At 35.8% G+C, this 26,085-nt stretch overlaps 1 protein-coding gene across 3 annotated transcripts; it reads right to left on the bottom strand.

Annotated features, from left to right (window-relative positions):
* Nucleotides 1-319: 319 nt before the first annotated feature.
* On the bottom strand, nucleotides 320-26,040 carry LOC123672702 (basic proline-rich protein-like). Of its 3 annotated transcripts, none has more exons than XM_045606945.1 (7): nucleotides 25,902-26,040; nucleotides 2,133-2,676; nucleotides 1,856-2,052; nucleotides 1,537-1,743; nucleotides 1,057-1,445; nucleotides 812-912; nucleotides 320-709 (listed from the first exon to the last, which is right to left on the bottom strand). In XM_045606945.1, exons 1-7 carry the CDS (start codon nucleotides 25,911-25,913, stop codon nucleotides 600-602), a joined length of 1,560 nt encoding a protein of 519 aa, XP_045462901.1. In that variant the 5' UTR covers nucleotides 25,914-26,040; the 3' UTR covers nucleotides 320-599. The 3 variants fall into 3 exon arrangements, with proteins under 3 accessions (XP_045462901.1, XP_045462900.1, XP_045462899.1); XM_045606944.1 differs by having other exon boundaries at nucleotides 812-1,015; nucleotides 1,070-1,445; XM_045606943.1 differs by having other exon boundaries at nucleotides 812-1,445.
* Nucleotides 26,041-26,085: the final 45 nt, after the last annotated feature.

Below are 26,085 nucleotides of genomic sequence, written 5' to 3'. Positions count from 1 at the left end.
TCTCCCATCAATTCTACATCTCCCAACTCCTTATATATTAGCATAAAGTACATAATGTTATTTTTGTTTCAATTATAATTAGATATTTTCATTTCCGGATGAACGTGATTCTTGTTACAAAAAAATCAGATTTTATGAGTAATTTTGCTTCATAAACCATATTGGTTCCCAATGAAAAACTCCGCTTCCGATTTTTTTGGATATTTTTTACATACTAATGTCATATCGAAAAAATCAGTAGGTATTGGAACACCATAAAATTTAGATAGGTACATAGGTATTCCACGTAAGACGTATCTTAAAAAAAACAAAAAGCATATACATTTACACATTTATTTTATATTACATACATACTGATTGCTGTGATGAATTAATGGTTGCCTAACTTTTTTTACAATTTCTAAGCTGAACGAAAGGAGTACAATTTTATACATTCAAATCGGAACATTTCTCTTTTCGATTATTTACATGAATTACCCGAAAAAAAATAGGAACTTGCATATAACTGCGGCGAAACTGAATATTTATCCGATAAGTCCTTCATCACATCTTCATTTCTCATTTTTCTTTTTCTTCAATATAAATTATTTAAAATTTTCCTAGTATTGATATCCGCCGTTTTTATCGTACTGTTGTCCAGGTGTAGGTCTTGATGGTGGTGATGGTGTTGGGAAAGGTACTGATGGTCTTCCTGAGGGATATCCTGGACCTGTAAAGCAAAGAAATCAGTACAAATAGATAATAGCAATTCAAGTACGATATTTTTATCAACTTTTCTCGAAATTCTCCATTCTAGTTTCATAATTATCACCTGGAGCTGGTCTTAGAGGTTGTCCTGGTCCAGGGAATGGCCTAGATGGTTGTCCTGGTCCAGGGAATGGCCTAGATGGCTGTCCTGGTCCAGGGAATGGCCTAGATGGCTGTCCTGGTCCAGGGAAAGGCCTAGATGGCTGTCCTGGTCCAGGGAAAGGCCTAGATGGCTGTCCTGGTCCAGGGAATGGTCTAGATGGCTGTCCTGGTCCAGGGAATGGTCTAGATGGCTGTCCAGGGAAGGGCCTAGATGGTTGTCCTGGTCCAGGGAATGGACCCGGAGATGGCTGACTAGGTGTAGGGAATGGCCTAGATGGTTTTCCTGGTCCTGGATATGGTGCTGGTCCAGGATAAGGTCCTGGAGCTGGCCTTGATGGTTGACCTGGTCCTGGATATGGACCTGGAGCAGGCCTTGATGGCTGGCCTGGTCCTGGGTAAGGTCCTGGAGCAGGTCTAGATGGTTGTCCGGGTCCTGGGTATGGTCCAGGAGCTGGCCTGGATGGTTGTCCTGGTCCTGGGTATGGCCCTGGGGCAGGTCTGGATGGTTGTCCTGGTCCGGGATAAGGTCCTGGAGCAGGTCTAGAGGGTTGTCCAGGTCCAGGATAAGGTCCAGTAGGATTTCCTTCATAGCGAACCTAAAAATAAAATTCATTCAGGATCATTGTCGTTCTATGAACAAACATAGACATATCTGAATTCATAATGAGAAAAGAAAGTCGACTTCACCTGTGCATGGAATCCTGTAGCCCAGTTGGCAGTGTATTTTACGATTTGTGTTCTTCCATCTGGAAGTTGGATCTTGTATTCTCCTTGTGTGGTATCACCATCATTGATGGCATTGTGTGAAAAATCTGTACCATATTGGTCATCCTTTACTGCATAGGTAAAGTCGAAAGGTTCAGCTGGTTTGTGTGGTACTAGAAGATGGTCGTTCTAAAATAAAATATTAATAAGATGTACGTATCTTCTACAAGTATCCTCGAAAGTTTTCAGAGTACTGATACACTATTCTAATAACATCAAAATAGTACTGTGGGTCATTTACTTCTCCATAACCAGGACTTGGTGGTCCTGTTGGAACTGAAGGTCTGGAAGTCGGTCCAACAGGCCTGAAGGTCCCTGGTCTAGAGGTGGGAGGTCCATAAGTTGGTGCTGGAGTACCTGTTGGTCGGAATGATGGTATTCCTGGCCTGGAAGTAGGAGGTCCATAGGTCGGTGAAGGTCTGTAGTTAGGAGATACAGCTATGGACGACAAAAAATAAATATTCAAGTACTATTTCATAGAATGAGAAAGATGTTTAATTCAACTTGAAGAAACTCACTTGGTTTGTAAGTTCCTGGGCTTGGTTGTGGCCTGAACGGAGGAGAAGTTGGTCCTACTGGTGGTAAGTAGCCTGGAGGAGTGGATGACGGTGGTCTAAAAGGTGGACTAGTTGGTCTTTGAGGTTGGAATGGAGGAGAGGTTGGTCTTTGAGGTTGGAATGGAGGGGAAGTTGGTCTTTGAGGTTGGAACGGAGGGGATGTTGGTCTTTGAGGTTGGAATGGAGGGGAAGTTGGTCTTTGAGGTTGGAATGGAGGTGAAGTTGGTCTTTGTGGTTGGAATGGGGGAGAAGTTGGTCTTTGAGGTTGGAATGGTGGGGAAGTTGGTCTTTGAGGTTGGAATGGTGGGGAAGTTGGTCTTTGAGGTTGGAATGGTGGGGACGTTGGTCTTTGAGGTTGGAATGGGGGAGAAGTTGGTCTTTGAGGTTGGAATGGAATTTGTGGTTTATCATAATTATATCCATTTTTTGGAGGAAGGTAGGCGTTTTGTCCTGGAGCAATAGCTGATAATGTAACACCTATCGAGCAGCATAGTACTGCTAGTATCTGGAAAAAGAAATTCATAATTGAATATCTACCTTAAAGCTATTCAATTTGGGTGAAGGAACTGTAATTTTATAGCGAAAATTTCCAATTTAGAACTAGACATGTACAATTATGCTTTTGTCAAAAATACTTTCTACAAGACTTGACAATTTATTCATCCTCCTGTTCATCAAGAGATGTCGTCGCAATCTTCATGAAGATGCAGACAAAAACTTACGTCTAATTATAATAGAATCATCTCAGTTCTGACCTTGTACCATATAAAGGAGTGTTACAGTATAGCAGTTCGAAACTACCAATTTCATTGAGTGTAAAGTTGAGATTGTAAGCGTTCACCTTGTCATCTTTCGTGTCTAATTGCAGTCATTACTCATTTCTCTTTCTCGCAGCGAAACGAAACTAATGTAACTTCTTATTCCGCCTGCACCGATTGTGCAATAGGAGTAACAAGATCTTTCATGCATGGTCATCGGAGTACATCTTCTCACTAAGATAGGAACACGCTGATGCTGATGAGATCTATCGGTGAATAGTTGTCGTAGTTGTATCACGATCTGTTTGTGGGAGCAGTAAATTCTGTACAGATCGATGGGATAACCTAATGTGACTGATACGGGGGTCTTTCAAGAATTTATCAACCGCTATATAGTTGACGTTCCGAAAAATGTGGAGAAATACACTGCCCATTCTGAAAATCTCAATTTTAATGAAAGTTAACTCTACATTGACTTTATAACTTATTTTTTATGTTCTCTCGGGAAGGTTTCAAACGAAAGAAGACACATTAAATGGAAGAAAAATTCAGGATTTCACCGAATCTTATGTGAAAGAAGAGAAATAAACAATTTTCAAAATACTGGAATGCTGATAAGTGATTTAATACTTGGTATTTCCACCCCTTGCGTTAATTACAGCTCGGCAACGACGGTTCATACTCAAAATGAGTGATCTTAAAATGTTCTGATCTAATCCTTCCCAGATTTCTCTGAGTTGGATTCCTAATTTATTAAGAGTAGCTGGTTGATTTTCTGAACTTCTCAGCCCTCTATTGAGGTTGTCCCAAACCTGCTAAATCGAATTGAGATCTGAACTTCTTGCTGGCCATTCCATTCGAGAGACTCCAACTTCTTCAAGGTACTCCTGAACGATGAGCGCACGATGGGGTCTGGCATTATCGTCCATAAAAATGAAATTTTCACCAATGTATGGGACAAGTGGCACTACATGCTCTTCAAGAATATTCCTTATATACCTATCAGCCTTCATAGCTCCATTATCAACGACCACTAGGTCTGTGCGAGTAGTCAAAGATATTCCACCCCATACCATAATCGATCCTCCCCCGAAACCAGTAGTATTCAGGAAATTGCACTGAGCATATCTTTCATGTGGACTTCTGTATACAAGGGAACGTCTATCACAATGGTAGAGGCAGAATCTGGACTCATCTGTGAAGAGAACTCTTTCCCAATCAGCATCCTCCCAATGGATATGCTCTCTCGCAAAATCCAAACGCGCCCTTCGATGGGCTGGGGTAAGGGCTGGGCCTCTTGCCGCGACACGAGGCCTTAAATCATATTCTCTGAGGCTATTTCTTATTGTCTAAGTGCTAATTTGCAGCCCATGAGTTTGCTCAAGCTGATTTTGAAGGAGGCGAGCGGTTGCAAACCGTTGTCTCAACGAAGAAACTCTCAAGTAACGTTCTTGAATGGCAGTTGTTACCCGTGGTCTACCACTACCCTGTCTGTCCTGGTCTTCGGACATTCATACCTGTCTCCCTGAATCGCTGCAACATTCTGGACACACTTGTATGGGAAACTCCAAACCTTTCTGGGAAACATGGCACCTTTCTTTCGCTCTTTCACAAAATATTCAACTCGAATGATGACATTCTAATTCCAATTCAAAGTTTTCATCATTTGAAATGGTAATTTTGAATGCTAATCTACAGGGTGATATTTTTTCTGGAACAGTGGCTGCTTTTATTTAGTTAACCACTAAGAGTTTGGAAAAATGTAACAATAAACTTTGGTCTGATACTACACACTTTGGTGTCTTGTAGTTTTGTCGTATGTGGTACCGATTTCGAGAAAAAAATTTCAAACAATCCTCAAGAAAATCCAAATTATTATAAAGATCCAGTTAATAAGCTGTGATGAATAGATTAATAATAAGTTTTGGTACTTATTTGCCCAATCTGTAGCGAAGATTAATAAAGATTCGAAAACTGGAATAATCATCACAAAAAAGTAGGACTGCAAGAAACACCATGTACTTCGAAAAAAAGCGTTTGCAGGCCCATATTTATTGTGTATTGTACTTTTTTTCTTTAAACTATCCAAGAAATCTCTCATTTTTCTTTGAATTTCCCATTTGGGAACACCCTGCATTTCTCAGAAAAAATCAATATTTCTTTATACGTGAAATATTTCAATGAATTTCACTAGTGCATGAAAATTACCAAATGATTTCACATTCAAGTATGTATAAGCACTGCTCAACTCCTCTGCAAGTCTTCATAGATAAATTCTTCTGAACGCGATTGGAATGAAAAGATAAATCCTGTTCCCAAAACAAGGAAATTAATGATGCAGCATGACATAATAAAATAATCGTTCCAAATGAAATATGAAGATGTAAATAGAGGTCAGCACACCCACCACTATTAAATCGTCACTACCAGTTTTATAAATGGTTAATGCAGTGAATCAATCAGCAGATTAGTGGGCAAACATCTCTCGGATCTCGAATTGATTTTATCGGCTATATAGGAAATCGACATCTCTTCCTTTCCCGGTTTGCGGTATTCAAGAATAATTATTGATGAACATTAAATAAGTCGCTTTGGATTTATCTAAGTACTTCGTTTTCACATCCAGTCGGCTGTGGATTATAGAGTTCACGTTTTCACACGGTTATGATTGAAACTGATGTTTGGGGTTATGTTGAGTTATGGTTATTTCGAATTCTTAGATTATTACCGGATTTAACGACGGTTTTATGGAGTCGTTTTCTCTACAGGTTATGTCGAAGAATGTCATTTGATGACTGGCACCAAGTTCTATCGGATATGTTTAGGGTTTTCCGATAGGAATGATACTTTTTGAAATGGTTCAAATGGCAACATGTTATCAATTAATACCGAAATCGTTCCTCAAATACTCTTATTTATGAAAATAAGCCAATTCCTTCAACGACACCGTACTAATTTGAATGACAATTTGTTTGTTTGGATTCCGAACACTGACAGGAGAACTAAAATGGCGGTGTGTGACGTCATCACTAATAGAGCGTATATGTAGCTCTGGTGGCCATTTGACTGATGTAGTTTTTCATCGTTAATGACAAACTTTCCTCTACACAAAGGAATTTATGTCCATTTATTTTTTTTTCGAAATATACTCATTTTTTTAAATATTAAAATTGAAACGTTTCGGTTAAGAAAGAAATATATTTCCATAAACGATGCCATCGATTTATCATTGAAATGATCGACCACACCGAAAATCGGGAGGAAAGGCAACCAAAGACGGTGCCGGCAGAAATGCCAACCGAGCCAAACGCGATAAAAAGAACAATCGACAGTATAGATAGAAAGTAAAATGGTGGTCAGTAAATGGTTCAGCATCCTTCCGTCTATTGTAAACGTTCGGCGCAACAACCTTAACCTATACCTGGTGCTGCTCACTTCGATCACGATCGTACCTTATTGGCATCCGGTTGCAGAATGCAACACCAACACAATTACAGCACTCTGTACGTGGGAAGAAGAATGAGGTTAATACCGACCCATTACGTATCTTCGGCATCAGGAGCGAATTGCTTGATTTTCTAGATCTCGTTAGTTCGGTCTTAATCTATTTTTATTTATTTTTTTGAGTTGGTAATCGTTTCGAGGTATACGCTCTATTAGTGTGACGTCACACACCGCCATTTTTGGTTCTCCTGTCAGTGTTCGGAATCCAAACAAATAAATTGTCATTCAAATTAGTACGGTGTCGTTGAAGGAATTGGCTTATTGTCATAAATAAGTGTATTTGAGGAACGATTTCGGTATTAATTGATAGACAGAAGGAACGAGGTTAATACCAGTAAGTTTGAATCCTGTATTATTCCCCAGATTTTGTAAAAAGCCGTGTTTATTAGTTGAACTTCAAGTGCGAACTTACTGGCATTAATCTCGTGCCTTCTGTGTATCAATTAATAGTAAAATCGTTCCTTAAATAATCTTATTTATCAAAATAAGCCAATTTCTTCAACGACAACGTACTAATTTGAATGACAATTTGTTTGTTTGGATTCCGAACACTGACAGGAGAACTAAAATGTGGTCTGTGACGTCATCACTAATAAAGCGTATTGTTTTTGTTTTGGGCCAAGTGCAAAATTATCATCACATATGATGTTTCAGAATTATGATATCTAACGATCAGACTTTTTTCCCAAGCACCTAACTGCAAAATGAAAATATTTTTTCTTGATAAACCCATACGGGGTCAAATGAAATAATGATTTACCATTTTTAATTCCGTTAATTGATTTTTCCTTCAAACAACGCGCGTTAGATAGAAAACACTGTTATTATCACATCGATTCAATTGATATTCAAAATAAACCGTTAATAACAAGACATCTTTACTGAGCATTATGCATGAAAGCATTACACGATTTGCCGTGGATTTCTAGATGGTTAGAGATTGTTTTGTTCTTTTATAATTCTTCGAATCTTGAGTTCATATAAGCTTCAGTTCATAAGCTTTGAGTTAAGACGTTTCAGAAGAGAATATATATAACGGGTGTTTTTTTCGAGGTATATAACTTTAAGTTGGCATTACTGTTGGAGATGGCGACCGATTTAACAGCTGTCAAGTGATTTATTCTCAGTTTGGTTTGGCAATTCATCATAAATAGACTCATACCTGAACAACGCTTGCAAATAGTGCAATTTTATTTCGAAAATAATGGTTCTGTGCGGAATACGTATCGCGCACTACGTCCATTTTATTTTGTTTAGCGATGAAGCGCACTTCAGGTTGAATGGCTACGTCAACAAACGAAACTGCAGCATTTAGAGTGAAGCTAATCCTCAAGTGTATGTCGAAACACCGTTACATCCAGAAAAACTGACTGTTTGGTGCGCTTTATGGGCTGGTGGAATCATTGGTCCGTACACTTCTTCAAAAACGATGATGGCCAGAACGTTACATTCAATGGTGATCGGTTTAGAGCCATGATTACTAACTTTTTCATTCCTGAATTAAACAACCATGATGTCCAGGAGCTGTGGTTCCAACAATACGGCGCAACATGTCACACAGCTCGTGCCACAATCGATTTAATGAAAGACACGTTTGGTGACCGCCTAATTTCACGTTTTGGGCCTGTTAATTGGCCTCCAAGATCTTGTGATTTAACAGCGCTAGACTGCTTTCTGTGGGGCTATGTAAACTCATTGGTCTATGCGGATAAGCCACAAACCCTTGACCATTTGGAAGACAACATTCGCCGTGTTATTGCAGATATACGGCCACAAATGTTGGAAAAAGTCATCGAAAATTGGACGTCCAGATTGGACTACATCCAAGCCAGCCGTGGTGGTCATATGCCAGAAATCATATTCAAAATGTAAAGCCACAAGATTATCTTGCGGATAAATAAAATTCAAGTCAATAGAATAATCCATCGTTGTTTTATTGCAATTTAAAGTTCTATAGCTCTAAAAAAAACAGCCTTCATAACAATATGTGGTAAAATTGAGCTTCGAATATTTAATTTGTTAAATAATAACTGACATTTGACAATGCGTAAAACAAAGGATCATGAAGTTGAACAATATCTCTATTAGTGTAAACTCCTACTCCCAATAATACTGGAGTAATAAAATTCGGAATATCACTTTGATTGATGTGAAAATAAAACCTACGTTCTACAATTCGCAACATTTCCTTATCCACCTCTTCAAGGTAACAATTTGAGTCATCATTATTTGCACACATATATATCTAACCCAACAACAATTCGATATTTAAAGATCGAAAATATAAGCTTTCATCATCTAAGGTAATTTTCTATCGAGTACTCCCATTGAAACAGGCTTATTACCATAGAAGAGGTTGTCAGGAAGAACAAAGCCAGTATCGAAGAATCCACCATGGATAATAAATTCAAAGCCACAGGATATCAAAATAGCGAGGCCTATTAGCGGTTTGTAAAGACTTCATCTGGAGATCCTGCCATCAGTTTCCAATTGAAGAAGTCATTTTTGATCGTCATCATTCAGCGATATTAAAGGAAATGATTAATCCTTCAAGACAACAATGAAGCTCTTCAACGTCTTGTTTACAATGTGATTAACAATGATGTGCGAGTTGTACCTTAGATTTTTCAGCAGATAGGTTTTTTGAGTGTCTGTTGATTGAATCTCTACGGGTGCTACGATTTGTAATTATGTGTCATTAGTCGTAGATAATTTCTTATCTTTGTGATACACTTTTGTTTTGTATTTATGTGATGGTGATAAATACATAATTTGGTCCAACGAAAACTTAATTCCTCGATTTTCCTGCTCTAAAATTAAAATGTGGAAAATCTGCTCTTCGCATCCCCATAACTTCAAGTTTTGAGTTTTTGTTTGCAATTTGTTTTAGTGTGAAAAACGCGTCTTTGTTCAATATTCTTTCATTCTGATAATTTGTTACTATTCTTGGATCTCTGATGAAACATGTGTTCTAAAAAATGTAGGTACATTGAATAATATCTTAAATACTGCGTAGAATCAAACGATAGACAATTTCAACCTCTGAATCCTTGAGATTTATCCATCATTTCTGAAGAATTTTCCACACCGAACGCCTTATAAACATTATCAAATCGACAAATAGAATTTTCAAAAGTCATTTCAATTGTGGTGAAGTTGGCTTCAAGACCAATATCACCAAAATTATTATAGAAGTTATTCTTATCTGGCCCTCAAAGATTATTTGCTTTTTGCAAACCTCAAAAGAATGCTCCAGGAAAAAAAATTTGGCTGTAATGAAGAAGTGATTGTCAAGGTTGAAGCCTAATTCTAAAGCGAAACGAATCTTCTAACAGAAAAGGTTTTGAAAGGTTGATGTAGCGTTGGTGTATATCTCTTGAAGGTGACCATGTTGACTATAGAAGACTTATTGTGTGAAGTGTTATTTACACCATGTATGCCTCAAACATATCACAATCCACCATGTGATGTCATGTCAAGCAATAACCGATAAAAACCAATTAGATACCAAGCTAAGTCTTATGATTAGTAATCTAATCTGTCAATCTCACGATGTCAAACAAACAAGATTACCTCTTTCAGAAGCCTTTATTTTTCTTAATTATAATTCCAATTTGGTTTAATATTCGAGGTTCATGTTAATTATTTTTCCATAAATTATCCAAGAAGAAATATGATACTCCACACAATGGTAGTTTGGTAATTTCAAGCAGTCTTTACACATACGACGTTGCCACAACAATTTCGCCAAAGAAGAATTTAGCCTATCTATGGGAGAATCATCAGGGATTTTTTTCTCAAGTTCCCACGACGCTATCTGCATGTTACCGTTGTTGACCAATCTAGATCCAAAAGGACAAAGACTGGCGATGATACAGCAATATTGGGTTCAACGCAAAACGAGGTACGCTTGTGAAATATCAACAATTATGGACGATATCTGTATAATTAGATATTGGTAGATTAAGAATGGTTTTAAAGAGTTTAAAAACATATAAAGCTCGTTAACTCCATAGCTCAATTGAGCAGATTATGCAAAATTCAACGACTAGAACATAATTAATGATACGAAAACTCTAAATTTATTGTGGAGACTTCAACGTTAGATCAAGCGACTAACTTGTGAAGTAGAAATTGTTGTTTCGAGTTTGAAAACACATGAAGCTCTACAATTTCATAGCTCATTCGAGCAGAGTATGCAAAATCCAATGTCTAGAACATGGAAATAACATTATTGACACTTAAACTCTAAATTTATTGTGGAGACTTCAACATTAGAACAAGCGACTAACTTGTAGAGCATAAATCGTGGTCAAGAGTTTAAAAACATATAAAGCTCGTCAATTCCATAGCGCATTTGAGCAGATTATGCAAAATTTAACGTCTAGCAAATGGGAGAAACATCGCCTAGAACATAATTAATGATACGAAAACTCTAAATTTATTGTGGAGACTTCAACATTAGAACAAGCGACTAACTTGTAAAGCGGAAATTGTTGTTCAGAGTTTAAAAACATATAAAGCTCGTCAATTTTATAGCTCAATCGAGCAGAGTATGCAAAATCCAACTTCTAGAACCTGGAAGTAATATTATTGATACGTAAACTCTAAATTTATTGTGGAGACTTCAACATTAAATCAAGCGACTAACTTGTAAAGCAGAAATAGTTTTGAAGGGTTTAAAAACATATAAAGCTCATCAATTCTTTAGCTCATTTGAGCAGAGTAAGCAAAATCCAACGTCTAGAACATGGAATTGATATTATTGGTTCGTAAACTCTAAATTTATTGAGGAGACTTCAACATAAGATTAAGCGACAAATTTGTGAAGCAGAAATCGTTGTTTATAGAGTTTTAAAACATATAAACCTCGTCAATTCTATAGCTTACTTAAGCAGAGTAAGCAAAATCCAATGTCTGGAACATGGAAGTGATATTATTGATACGTAAACTCTAAATTTATTGTTAAGACTTCAACATTAGATCAAGCGACTAACTTTTGAAGCAGAAATCGTTGTTCACAATAGTAGTTTTGTAATTTCATGTATATCGCCAGGGAAGAGTTTCGCCTGATGATTCTCGCATAGATATGGGAGAATCATCAAAGATTTTTTTTCTCAAGTTCCCACGACGTAATCTGAATGTTACCGTTGTTGACCAATCTGGATCCCAAAACGACAAAGACTGAAGATGATACAGCAATTCGGTTCAACGTTACGCTTGTGAAATGTCAACAATTGTGAACAATATCTGTATGGTTATTGGCAGTTTGGGTTTACTACACTCTTATTGTTGATCACAACCTTACATAAGTTGTAATTAAATCCCTGTTTATTATTTTATTTCTGTAATGACTCAGTATTATCCGTATAGATTCGATTTTCCTCATTTTAATGGAATAAACGACGATCAGTAGGTCAATTTGTTGATCATTTCGATTGCGTTATAGTTCAGGAATCGATTCAATTACTCGAAGAATGCGTTGTAAATGATGGATTTACGATTTAGATGAGTCATTGGATGAAATGAGTTGGTTCGAAATGAACAAGGAAAGGTCATATCTGATTCTAATCGTTTGGTGTGGAATTCCAGATAATGAACTTTGGGGTGAATTCAACGGTTTTTTAATCAAACGAAAATAAGAAAGCTTGTAAATTCATCTCGTGGATCTTTTCTGTAAATAACCGAAAAAATTCAAAACAAATCAATCCGTTCTCCAAAATATATCAGATCAGGAAAATTTGATTATTAAAGATGAACTCTGTAAACTTAAAAAATCTCAGTGATACTTAACTAACAAATGAACCCGATTTTCTTAATATTTCTAATAATTCAATTCCCACGAAATTCTGTAGAAACATTCCTTCCACTATTTTCAATATGATTTCTGAATCTCAGTTCTATCAAATGTGTATTTTTTCAATTATCGAGAAAATCATAAAAATAATGTTATTGTGGTGACTTCAACATTAGATCAAGCGACTAACTTGTAAAGCAGAGCTGACATCGTTATTAATAGTTTAAATACATATAAAGCTCGTAAATTCAATACCCTATTTGGGCATAGAAGGTAAAACTAATCGTCTAGAATTTGAAAATAATAGTATTAATACGTAAACTCTAAATATATTGTGGAAACTTAGATCAAGCACTAAATTGTAAAACAGAAATTGTCATTTAGAGTTTCAAATACATTCAAAACTCATCAATTTCATAGCTCATTCGACCAGGGTAGTCAGAATTCAACGTCTCGGACATTGAAGTAACCTTATTAATACGTAAACTCTATATTTATTGTGGAGACTTCAACATTAGACCAAGCGACTAACTTCTAAAGCAGAAATCGTTGTTTAAAGTTTAAATACATATAAAGCTCGTCAATTCCATATCTCATTCGAGCAGAGTTGCCAAAGTTCAATGTCTAGAACATCGAAATTATATTATGAATGCGTAAACTTTAAATATATTTATGGAGAATTCAACATTAGACCAAGCGACTAACTTTTTTACACTAGAGGTTTTATCGGTAATTCGTACGTTCTATATCAATATTTCTGGTGGGTGGGTATTTCTAGCAGAATTATCAGTTTCTAAAAAGCTGTTCCATTAACACTCTAATTGAAACAGTTCTTCTCCTTGAAATTCTCACGTTTTTGAAGAAGATATTAGCTAATATCACGATTCTAGGTCTGGATAGATAGGTTGGGTAGATACCGACGGATTCAGTCAGCACTTTATATAATTGTTTATAGATCGCTTGTAACGTTACACAAATACAATTCTGTTGATATAATAAACCGCGGTGATATTTGATGCTCTTAATAACTGTCATAAAATAAAGCTTGTTAAGTTATAAGCATACGTAGATCTGTTTCTCTAACGTTATGTCAGTTCGATCTTTATATAATTTACGAACATGCGATATAAACTGTTGGAATTTCAGGATTTTGTTGGATGGTTGAGAAATTGTGAATTATTTACTAGAAATGATCCACCAGTCTCAATCAGATCGTGCTGTGAAGTTTCAATACGGGGTCATTTGTTTCGTAATCATCATTGAATTTATTCACAGGGTAGGTCAGATAAAATTATAGGTTAGATAAGTATTTAAAATTAGAATATGGAAACATTTCAAAAATCTACATTGATTTGGGTAATTTAGTTTTTAGTGCGTAATATACAAAATTCAAAGAAATTATTATAAAGCAAATTGATGATAACAAAAATTCGTATATCTAATGTTGATTTTTCAACTGTAAAATATCGACTTGCATTACGGCAACTGTAATCGTATCAGATGAACACATCAAGCTAGAAATTATTCATGGTGGCTTAATAAAACTCAATAAACCATTAAAGTTGAAACGACCAATAAAATTTCATACATTAGATATAAGTAGCAAAAAATCTGAACAAAGCATTAAAACATTTTACGGTTTAATAATTATCACGAAACTGATATTTTTATTGATTTTATAGATATTTAACGTAACCCAAGATGCATACATTAGAAGAATCATGCATTTCCACCAGTAATTAGACAAATTATTCTAAATACCGTGAGTTCAAAAAATGAAAGAAATGACGTTTTAGTTATTTTATTTGCGAAATGTGGATGTGGCAGGTAATAATTATTTGATCATCATGAAGGAATTTGATTCGAGCTATAGCTGAAGTAAATAAATCATTTTTTTTCCATTGTTGCCAACTTTGCGCTTATTATTACTATTTATTATGAATATTTCTTGTGACAACCATATGGAGACTCTTGATATTATCGAATCATTTCAGCTACTTTTATATCACAAAATTCTGTTCTTTCTTCATATTTCGAGATAAATGAATAGATATGCATATAAAGGGTGTTTTATTTAGAGCTATAGAACTTTAAATTGCAATAAAACAAAGATGGATTATTCGATTGACATGAATTTTATTTAAGTATCCGCAAGATAATCTTGTGACATTACATTTTAAATATGATTTCTGGCATATGACCGCCACGGCTGGCTCGGATGTAGTCCAATCTGAACGTCCAATTTTCGATGACTTTTTCCAACATTTATGGCCGTATATTGGCAATAACACGGCGAATGTTGTCTTCCAAATGGTCAAGGGTTTGTGGCTTATCCGCATAGACCAATGACTTTACATAGCCCCACAGAAAGTAGTCTAGCGGTGTTAAATCACAAGATCTTGGAGGCCAATTAACAAGTCCAAAACGTGAAATTAGGCGGTCACCAAACGTGTCTTTCAATAAATCGATTGTGGCACGAGCTGTGTGGAATGTTGCGCCGTCTTGTTGGAACCACAGCTCCTGGACATCATGGTTGTTCAATTCAGGAATGAAAAAGTTAGTAATCATGGCTCTATACCGATCACCATTGACTGTAACATTCTGGCCATCATCGTTTTTGAAGAAGTACGGACCAATAATTCCACCAGGCGCACCAAACAGTCAGTTTTTCTGGATGTAACGGTGTTTCGACATACACTTGAGGATTAGCTTCACTACGAATGCAGCAGTTTTGTTTGTTAATGTAGTCATTTAACCAGAAGTGCGCTTCATCGTTAAACAAAATAAAATGGACGTAGTGCGCGATACGTATTCCGCACAGAACCATTATTTTCGAAATAAAATTGCACTATTTGCAAGCGTTGTTCAGGCGTGAGTCTATTCATGATGAATTGCCGAACCAAACTGAGAATAAATCACTTGACAGCTGTTGAATCGGTCGCCATCTTGAGTAGTTATGCCAATTTGAAGTTATATACCTCGAAAAAAACACCATATAGAAATGCTGAGATTCCTACAGAATTTCTGTAAATGATCACATCACTGAATAATCTTCATCGAGAATGAAAAATTAAAATTTTGTAATGTGGATGCCAAACCCGGGAATCATTTTTGTCTGAAAATTTGCAAATGACAATGATTTGGATAGTAAAATAGCTCTCTCATTGTGATAAAATACAGTCGAGACGAGACAAGAAAAAGCAATGAAAACTGATTGGTAATATCTGCTACTACCTACTTCTTTACCTTTCCTGGTCATTATTGTATTTGAATGGCTTTATTATACCATACAATACATGTTTATTCATTAGTACACATAATGGAACAAATTATGGACATTGCGGTGTAAGTATAAAGACCAATAATAAGCATGGTACATATTGTTACTCCGCCCGCCTAACATTAGTTGAATGGATCTAATTGAATACTATACGAGGTGTTTCATAATCAGAGCTTGATGTTTGAAAAACGTTTATATTTGAGTGGTCTGTGACGAATAATTCAGGAGATATAACGATTTTTAGGGAGAAATTCAATTTTTTCCCAAATTTAGACTTCGAATTTCCTCAAAACAGTGAGCTTTACGAAGAATCGGTGAGCGGTGTCAGAATTCACGATCTCTGACGTATCTACAAACCTAGTGGTTTTTTCAATTGAATCAGTCGAATATCTCGAAAAGAAAATATCTAACGAAAAAATGTTGTGAATAAGGGGTTGATTTTTGGGGAAAGTTCACTTATGCCAGAAAAACCTCCATTCAATTTCCTCCTTGTTGGAGTACGGGGGTCAACTTAAAAATTTCAAATGGAAATCCCTATTTTTATATTGCAGAATCGTATTCTACGGTAAAAAATACAAAAGTTTTGTATGAAAAATTTTTCCGTTGAATGTTTCCTTTTCGAGATTTTCCACTGATTCAACCCAAAAAATCCTCAGGTGAATTTCAGCCTAAAGCTTCCACCGCTGTCGACATTTGCTGACGAAACGCCAAACGGCCAAATAAGGAAAAAAACGCATAATTTCGTTCTAACGCAAATAACACCGTGCAGTTCACGAACAGAGCTCGTCGAGTATCCTGATTGTAAAGCAAGTAATAACTAATGATAGCCTCCAATTCTTCGAATCAGAAACGAACAACCTTTCTCGTACATATGCATGAATCCTCACAATCAATTTGCACACAGGAGAATGCAACCCAAGGAAAAGTTCGGATTCCTTTGGAGAGGTGTGTTCAGGATCGGCGATTGTGAAGTTTTCCCCGGGATCGGGCGTCACGTGATGTTTTTTTAGATGATTGATAACCGCGGATTTGCCGTACGAGAAATCCGCGCTTTTGGTGTGGTTTGCAGGAGGGCCTTTTTTCGAACAGGAATCGATATTGAATTATGCGTTATTCTAATTTTCCCTTTTTTATTCTTGTGAATAACAATTGGGTCGCTACACAATATAGCGTTTTAAGATTTCGTTCATTTTGAATACCTAACTGTAATTCAGTTTTCTATAGGGTGTTTTTTTTCGAGGTATATAACTTTAAGTTGGCATTAATGTTCAAGATGGCGACCGATTCAACAGCTGTCAAGTGATTTATTCTCAGTTTGGTTTGGCAATTCATCATGAATAGACTCACGCCTGAACAACGCTTGCAAATAGTGCAATTTTATTTCGAAAATAATGGTTCTGTGCGGAATAGGTATCGCGCACTACGTCCATTTTATTTCGTTTAGCGATGAAGCGCACTTCTGGTTGAATGGCTACGTCAACAAACAAAACTGCCGCATTTGGAGTGAAGCTAATCCTCGAGTGTATGTCGAAACAGCGTTACATCCAGAAAAACTGACTGGTTGGTGCGCTTTATGGGCTGGTGGAATCATTGGTCTGTACTTCTTCAAAAACGATGATGGCCAGAACGTTACAGTCAATGGTGATCGGTATAGAGCCATGATTACTAACTTTTTCATTCCTGAATTGAACAACCATGATGTCCAGGAGCTGTGGTTCCAACAAGACGGCGCAACATGTCACACAGCTCGTGCCACAATCGATTTATTGAAAGACACGTTTGGTGACCGCCTAATTTCACGTTTTGGACCTGTGAAATGGCCTCCAAGATCTTGTGATTTAACACCGCTAGACTACATTTTGTGAGGCTAAGTAAAGTCATTGGTCTATGCGGATAAGCCACAAACCCTTGACCATTTGAAAGACAACATTCGCCGTGTTATTGCCGATATACGGCCACAAGTGTTGGAAAAAGTCATCGAAAATTGGACGTCGAGATTGGACTACATCCGAGCCAGCCGGTTCGGTCATATGCCAGAAATCATATTTCTCTAATTCTGTGGTTATTCCGTTCATTCTTCTACATCTTGTAGAACAAAATCGTGCGAGAATATATCAGAAACGCACAGTTTTCATGGTTATATTTTGTTATTTTATGTTGGTACTCCGAACTTTCCGCCGCGGCTTTATGTGTCAATTCATCAATTTGCCTTAAAGAAATCAGTTCTGCCAGCCAACATTTTTCAATGCAAAAATCACTCAATAATATTTATGGAAATATTTCATTAATTTCAATGAAAATGCAATGAATTAGAGAAAATAATGTATAATACTCGTACAGAAGGCTCATTCTACCACTCGTTCATTCCAAAACTCGCCACTTCGTGGCTCGTTTTTGAATTTTGAACTCGTGGAAGAATATCAATGCCTTCTGCACTTGTATTATAAATAACTATTAAAATGTAATGCCACAAGATTATCTTGCGGCTAAATAAAATTCATGTCAATCGAATAATCCATCGTTGTTTTATTGCAATTTAAAGTTCTTTAGTTCTAAAAAAACCCTTTAATTTAGGTATTTATTTCGATATATTTTGAGTTGATATGAAACGTTGATTAACCAAGGGACAAAAGAAGTGCGTTCTTTGTGGAGAAACTAGCGAATTGAGTGAAATATCGTATCACTGATTTGTTTTCATTTCCGCGCGGTTGATGTCACATTTGATTATTCATGTTGGGGACAAAATTTACTTACTGAAAATGTCATATGCTCCCTCTATCTATGTTTATTACTCTAAGGAGCGGCCATTTTGCTGATTGAATGAAATAAACATCCATTGATTTTTGTCACAATATAATCTTTTATTTTTAGATCAAAATGAAACCAGCTATTGAAAAACCTTTTATATTGGAGCACCAGAGAGAAAATTTGATAAAAATATTTGAAGTAACGGCTTTACATTTTTTCTCGATGTTGATCAGACCATAATGTTGCAGCCCCCATAAAACTAATCACCATAAATAACATAAAAGTTAACAGAACGGAGCACAGACAGCAGAATGAACTATAAATTCCGATCACAGAAAAATCTGTCAAAACCTTCATACTCCAATGGGTCCGAAATGTCAAGAAAATCGTAAATCAGCAAATTCTATCCCAATCCAGGTGTGGCCTGGCCATAAATTCACTGAAACTCTCCACCGTATTTCACTGGGAAGTAATTCATTCAACGATGATTGTTCACAGATAAATTCTTCCTTATCACGATCAATATTTTAATGATCGCTCTTGAAGATCAGCAATTGATTGATACTTGGCATTGGTTTATTGCTCATTAATTATATCATTTTTTTAATCGCGAATATCGCGTCTTGATAGACTCATCACTGATCAGTGGCGGCTCGTCGTCATAACAAAGAGGAAAATAATATTTGAGGAGCATTACCTACAGTCAAGTCAGTAAATAAATTATATTTTCGTCATAGTATACAGGGTGTCCCATAAGTGGCACGTCACAGTGACACCGGAGGTAGGTCAGCTAAAGAGGGACCTAACCAGCCTAACATGACCCCAGTAAAAGTTGCATGGTTTTCGAGTTATTACCAAATTACGTTTTTTAGTGAATTTTCACCTTTTTTAACATTGTCAGGGTCAGAATTCTGCTGGAAAGCTCTCGAAGCTTATTTTTTTTGTTGTAATGGAATCTTAAATAGTTATTTAAGATGACATGAGTATGATTCTGTCAAAAAGTTATGTGGATTTCCGTAAATTAATGGATAAATCTTGATTTCAATTGCTAGCAAAACGAGAACTTCGACTTTGGACACCTGCTGTGAAAAAAAAATCCTTGAAACAAAACGAGCAAGTAACATAAAAAAAATGGGCATTTTAGGCAGATTTAGTGGTACATGGTACAATACACGAATCTTATGCCCATAAAACTAGGTATTTTCATCATTTTACCGATGCCCTACTTAACTAAGTTGAAACTAGGAACCCCGCTATCAGGTAATTTTGCCGCTTGCTATGACATTACATTTGATACCGGGCTTTGTTATTATTTGTTAAAGTCACAATAGGGAAAAAGATGGATTAGGGGAAGCGAAAAAGGAATATTATTGAAAAAAAAGGTAAATTAATTAAAAACAGACTTAACTTTCGGTTATTTATTTAATTCTTAAATCTAACTTACAGTAAATGTTCAAACTGTTTCCCTCGGACTCTAATGCATAAATGACACCGTTTTATAAAATTACGATTCAATTTTCTTAAACAAAGTGTATGCAAAACCAATAAGAAGCGAGGAAGAATTGCGTGAACGCGTATTCGACGCAGCCCGGACCATATCGGAAATTAGTTTAAGAAAATTGAATCGTAATTTTATAAAACGGTGTCATTTATGCATTAGAGTCCGAGGGAAACAGTTTGAACATCTTCCAACTTTTCGATACCATTTTTGTAGTACGATTTGTCTTTCGCTTCAAAATAGGCCTCAGTTTCGGCGATTACTTCTTCATTGGCGCTAAATTTCTTTCCAGCGAGCATTCTTTTGAGGTCTGGGATCAGGAAAAAGTCTCTGGGGGCCAGATCTGGTGAATACGGTGGATGCAGAAGCAATTCAAAGCCCAATTCATGCAATTTTGCCATTGTTTTCATTGATTTGTGACACGGCGCATCGTCTTGATGAAACAGCATCTTTTTTTCTTCAAATAGGGCCGTTTTTAAACGATTTCATCCTTTAAACGATCCAATAACGATCTGGCCCTTTTGAAGGTAATCAATGAATATTATACCTTGCGCATCCCAGAATAATGATGCCATTAGAAAATTTTGTCCTCAACATGAACTATCAAATTTGACATGAAGCGCGCGGAAATGAAAACATGTCAGTGATACGATATTTCACTCAATCAGCGAGTTACTCCACAAAGAACGCACCTTTTATGTCCCATGGTGAATCAATGTTTCATATTTACTCAAAATATATTACAATAAATACCTAAATATATCGAAAATTCGTAAAACAAACTTCAATCGCGCCAAACGACATAAAACAACCGATGATACTAGGAGAGCAAAAGTTGCCAAACCTTGGATTTCAGCAGGTAGATACAGAAAATAATAATTATTTGCTTATTACAAATTCGACAATTAGGGAAATTATCGGATTTCAAATATTCCAATTTGCATATTTAATCGTGAATCACTAAAATATAATTCATTCAATATAATATACATCCATAACGATATAGTAAAATTGTGGATTCGAAAATATATCACAATCCGACAACGTAATCTAACTATCTTGGGGACATGTAAAAATTGAGTATACTTCCTCTATCTATGTTTATTACTCTATGATCAGGCCCAATAAGTGTCAGTTCAGTCAATCGCATTCTCAAGTTCTATGGTTAAGCCCCGCCCCATTCGCCATATTTAGGCTCAATTTGGACGTTTTGTTGTCACTGTGGACAGGAGTGCATTAGCCCATTGTGAAATCATTGAATGCTCATAACTTTTTACCTGAGTCGAATATGGAAAAATGGTAAATGAAAAAAGTGTTTTATTTGTTTAGAGGAGTCTATAGTTACATGCAATTCGAGGATATATTCAGTTTTGGTTTTTTCCATTAATATTCTTATTTTTTTGGTTTTTCGAGTAACAAATATGACTTTTACGAAGATGCTCGGCCGCCTATGACGAGCCGCCTTTGCATCACTTATACGATATCGTTAATTTCAGTTTGATTCTTTCGCTTGGTGGGAGTCGAAGATACAGCTCTTCGGCAATGATAAATCTTTTCATCCGTCTCGGATCAAGGATGGTTTGTGATTGTGCCTTGTATAATTTCAAGGATGGCTTGGATGCGTTCAAGTCCTCTCGAGAGAGTCGTTCCTTGGGATGATTGAGATTCGCAATAATCCTCGCGATGTTGTCTTTGAGATCGTGAGCTTTCTTACAAATTCATAACACGTACTTAGGAATGTTCGGGCATTTTTTGCTTTTATCGCGCGTGACGTTTAGTATTCTGAAAAAATGTCTTTGTGCGTTAATGCGCGTGTGGCGTCTAACGTAGATTGAGTCGTGATTCTGTCTTGGGAAGTTGTTGACAGAGATGTATAAGGTTTTCCAAGAAGTATTGTCAGAATAAATCTTTTCTTTAATATGATAATGAAGAAAATGATTATAATTCGAGAGAACCACTAAAATATGCAGAATTTTTTAAATTCACATGTTTTTGCAACTATTTTATCAATTTTAAAGCGCTATTACATCTTTCGGTAAGATGGTTCAACTACTACTGGCGTTACACACCACTGCAGAAATTGGAAGAATTTTTGAGGTTAAATTGAAGAAAATTAATAAAGGGTGTTTCTTTTAGAGCTATAGAACTTTAAATTGCAATAAAACAACGATGGATTATTCGATTGACATGAATTTTATTTATCCGCAAGATAATCTTGTGGCATTATATTTTAAATATGATTTTTGGCATATGACCGCCACGGCTGGCTCGGATGTAGTCCAATCTGGACGTCCAATTTTCGATGACTTTTTCCAACATTTGTGGCCGTATATCGGCAATAACACGGCGAATGTTGTCTTCCAAATGGTCAAGGGTTTGTGGCTTATCCGCATAGACCAATGACTTTATATAGCACCACAGAAAGTAGTTTAGCGGTGTTAAATCACAAGATCTTGGAGGCCAATTCACAGGTCCAAAACGTGAAATAAGGCGTTCCCCAAACGTGTCTTTCAATAAATCGATTGTGGCACGAGCTGTGTGACATGTTGCGACGTCTTGTTGAAACCACAGCTCCTGGACATCATGGTTGTTCAATTCAGGAATGAAAAAGTTAGTAATCATGGGTCTACACCGATCACCATTGACAGTAACGTTCTGGCCATCATCGTTTTTGAAGAAGTACGGACCAATGATTACACCAGCCCATAAAGCGCACCAAACAGTCAGTTTTTCTGGATGTAACGGTGTTTCGACATACACTTGAGGATTAGCTTCACTCCAAATGCGTCAGTTTTGTTTGTTGACGTAGCCATTCAACCAGAAGTGCGCTTCATCGCTTAACAAAATAAAATGGACGTAGTGCGCGATACGTATTCCGCACAGAACCATTATTTTCGAAATAAAATTGCACTATTCGCAAGCGTTGTTCAGGCGTGAGTCTATTCATGATGAATTGCCAAACCAAACCGGGAATAAATCACTTGACAGCTGTTAAATCGGTCGCCATCTTGAACAGTAATGCCAACTTAAAGTTATATACCTCGAAAAAAAACACCCGTTATTCATTTGAGTGATTTCCGATTGAATATGCAAATTTTAATATTTGTAATCCGATATTTTTCCTAATTTTCAAATTTATAATAAGCAGAATATTTATTATTTTCTGTATCTACCAGCTGAAATCCAAGGTTTGGCAACTTTTGCTCTCCTAGTGTCATAGGTTGTTTCACGTCGTTTGGCGCCCTTGAAGTTTGTTTTCTGAATTTCTGATATATTTAAGTATTCTTTTCAATATATTTTCAGTTAATAGGCAACGTTGATTCACTATGAGACATAAGAATAGTGTTCTTTGTGGAGAAACTCGCGAATTTAGTAAAATATCGTATCACTGCAGACATGTTTTCATTTCCGCGCGCTTCATGTCAAAAGTTGGGGGCAAAATTGTCAAATACCATTCGGTCATTCAATTTTTTATGTGGAACAAATCGATAAAACACAATGCAAAGTAAGATTTTTTCAACAAAAAAAATTCGTGAAGGTGCAAAAATCCTAGTCTTCGACTCGGATTTTTATTGCCGCCAACTCTCATGCTTCTCATTAAAATATTACTTAGCAACGTGTTTTTTCGATTTTTTCGCAAAAATTAGATGCTCTTATCATGTTACTTACGAAAATTTCGTTCAAAATCTTTATACCCAAGTGGTCAACATACGATACCAAATATTCATTATTGTTAATAATAGCAAACATGCTAAAACATTCCTACAAATTCCCCAGCATTTAAAATACGTCTTCAGTATTATGGAACCATCTTATCACACACCAAAACAGCCTCCTATGCCTTTCACCTATTACCGCTGAACAAACCAAAAAAAAAGAGGTATTTTACCTACTGTAATCAGCGATTGTTTCGAGTACACGTATTTACGACACTATTTCAATCATCTCTGCATCTCCAGAAGCTACGATTCCTATTCCGAATCGTGGTACTCAATCAAAATTCAATTTTCTGCGCTGTGAATGTCACCGACACGTCAATTGAAAGTAAAATCTCACAATACGGCCCGTAATGAACATATTAACGTATCTCCTCATTTAGATGAGACGATATTTCTCAAGCTGTTTCACAAGTTACGGAATTTTGTGAAACCGATGTCTTTCTCATCTAATTATGTCTGATCTGGAATGTTTTCAATGGAGGTTTTCGTTCACATAGGTATAGGATGTCCGAAAAATGTGTAGATTATTATGTGATATTTAATTGAGTAAGGTGAGATGGTTTTTGAAAAATTGCACACTCATTATATGGAAGGTTAGCGAAAATCCCACGATCTTCTTATTAAGGTATGCGAGGATTCGTCTTGTGCAATAAATTATGCTTTGTAAATATATAAAGTTGGCTTCGGTTTGTTTCCTTTACTTAAGATGAATTCCAATTATATTCAAATCGAGGGGAACTATGAAGAAAGAGGTGATTCAATTTTTCAGAGGAATTTTGTCTTGTTTGTATCTATAATATACAGGGTGATTCAAAAGTCTTGATCAACATTTTATGGAGTCATTGTTCTAGTTAAGGTAGGAGCTGCGCCACTGGGACATTGTAGGTAGTCGACGAAAACAATCGAAAATTTTGGAATTCTTCTGAGTACAATATCCTCCGAAATTGAACGTTTGTTATCCTAAATTTATAAGAATAAATTGAATAAACATTAAGTTCAATAACCAGCCAGTATCTCCGAAGGAATTTTTCACTTGAAAGAACTCCTTATTTAAACTAAAACTATCACTTCATAAAGTTATCAGCTGGTTATTTGAATCACTCTGTATATACATCATCACAATTTTCTATAGCATTGCCGTGAAAAAAATTATGTGCACTCGACTGTTGATATCTTCATTATGGATCAGCTCTTTTCGAAAACTTTTTAGAGCATAACAATTTTTTTTTTATTTCCTTTCAAAATTTTTCGATTTTTTGCGTTTACATCATTTGCCACTGTTTTTTTCCGAAATATTGATGGACCTGGCTATCTAGAAAACTATAAGGTACTAAAAAATTTTCGAAAGATGCCACCATACTTTTTCATATTTTTGAAACCATCATTGGGATACCACTAAAAAGTTCTAGAGAAAAAAGAACATTTTTCCAGAAAAAATATCATCATGTAGATTTTATGATGTAAACAGCAAAGAATGATTTCTTAGCGAAATTTTTGGCTTTATCTCAAGAAACATAGATGCCATAACAAAAAAAACTTAGAAAAATTCAAACTACTACATCCTGCATTTCAAAAACTGAGCATTCATCCTTAAGAAAGAAATTTGTTATAATATGGAAACAAATAACCCAGGACCAAAACCCTGTAGCATAATAGAACAAAATTATGAGATTGGATAAAAAGAATTCAAATTTCAGTGTATTCATAGACACTTCTCAATTTTATGATTTCAAAAGTTATTATTTCATTAATACATTTCAAGAGCCACAAATCTTGAGTTTTCCGAAATTATCGAAACTAAAACAACTGAATCGCCAAAATTTCATCTCCATATTATCACTAGCCACAATATTTCAGTTGAGACATTGTAGATACTTAATAGTTTTGGTTTCTCATCTAAAAAAGCTCTAATTTCTTTCAAGTATAATTAAAAACCACCCTTTTGTCAGTTTTTGGAGAGAAAATGAATATATATCTCATTAAAATTTAAATTGAAACTATTCCCCTTCGAAATACACAGGAATATAAAAATTTAAACAGAAATTGAAAATGACAAATTCATGGAAGACGCATCCAAAAAAAACTAAGAATAATTTTTGAATTATTTACTTTTACTGATTGAGAAAAACAACTTGCTAGTATACTTTATCTCGAATATATTAAGAGTTATTGAATTGTTTTATTTTTAGTTTTTCTGTGTTTTAGGCACTTGATCACTTGGTTTTTTTCAAATGAATATAAAAGAGGTAATGAATCATGAAATGAATATTATTAATTAGATTTTGTTTTTCAAAATAATTATACCAAAAATTGAAATAAATTAAAATAAATTATAATTTTGTTCTAATTTGAAAAAAAAAATCGATATTTCGATACACTTAAAAACTGGATAAACAGGGGTTGTTTTCATTCCGAGCGCCACCTACCTGAATATTCATGCTCCAATAAAATATTCGAATCCACTAAAACAAGAACAATAAATAAATGCACTAATATAGCACCCCCTAAATCCAGCACTGCACTTGTGGTAATAGAATGCTTCCATTACTATAACAGACACTTTTATACTGAAGATCCAAGTGGGAGCCCACAAGAAGAGGGGACATCTTT

This window comes from Harmonia axyridis, chromosome 2, assembly GCF_914767665.1.
Source record: "Harmonia axyridis chromosome 2, icHarAxyr1.1, whole genome shotgun sequence".
Classification (NCBI taxonomy): domain Eukaryota; kingdom Metazoa; phylum Arthropoda; class Insecta; order Coleoptera; family Coccinellidae; genus Harmonia; species Harmonia axyridis.
The sequence above is the reverse complement of the archived record's forward strand: the minus strand, read 5'-3'. Positions and strand labels throughout refer to the sequence as shown.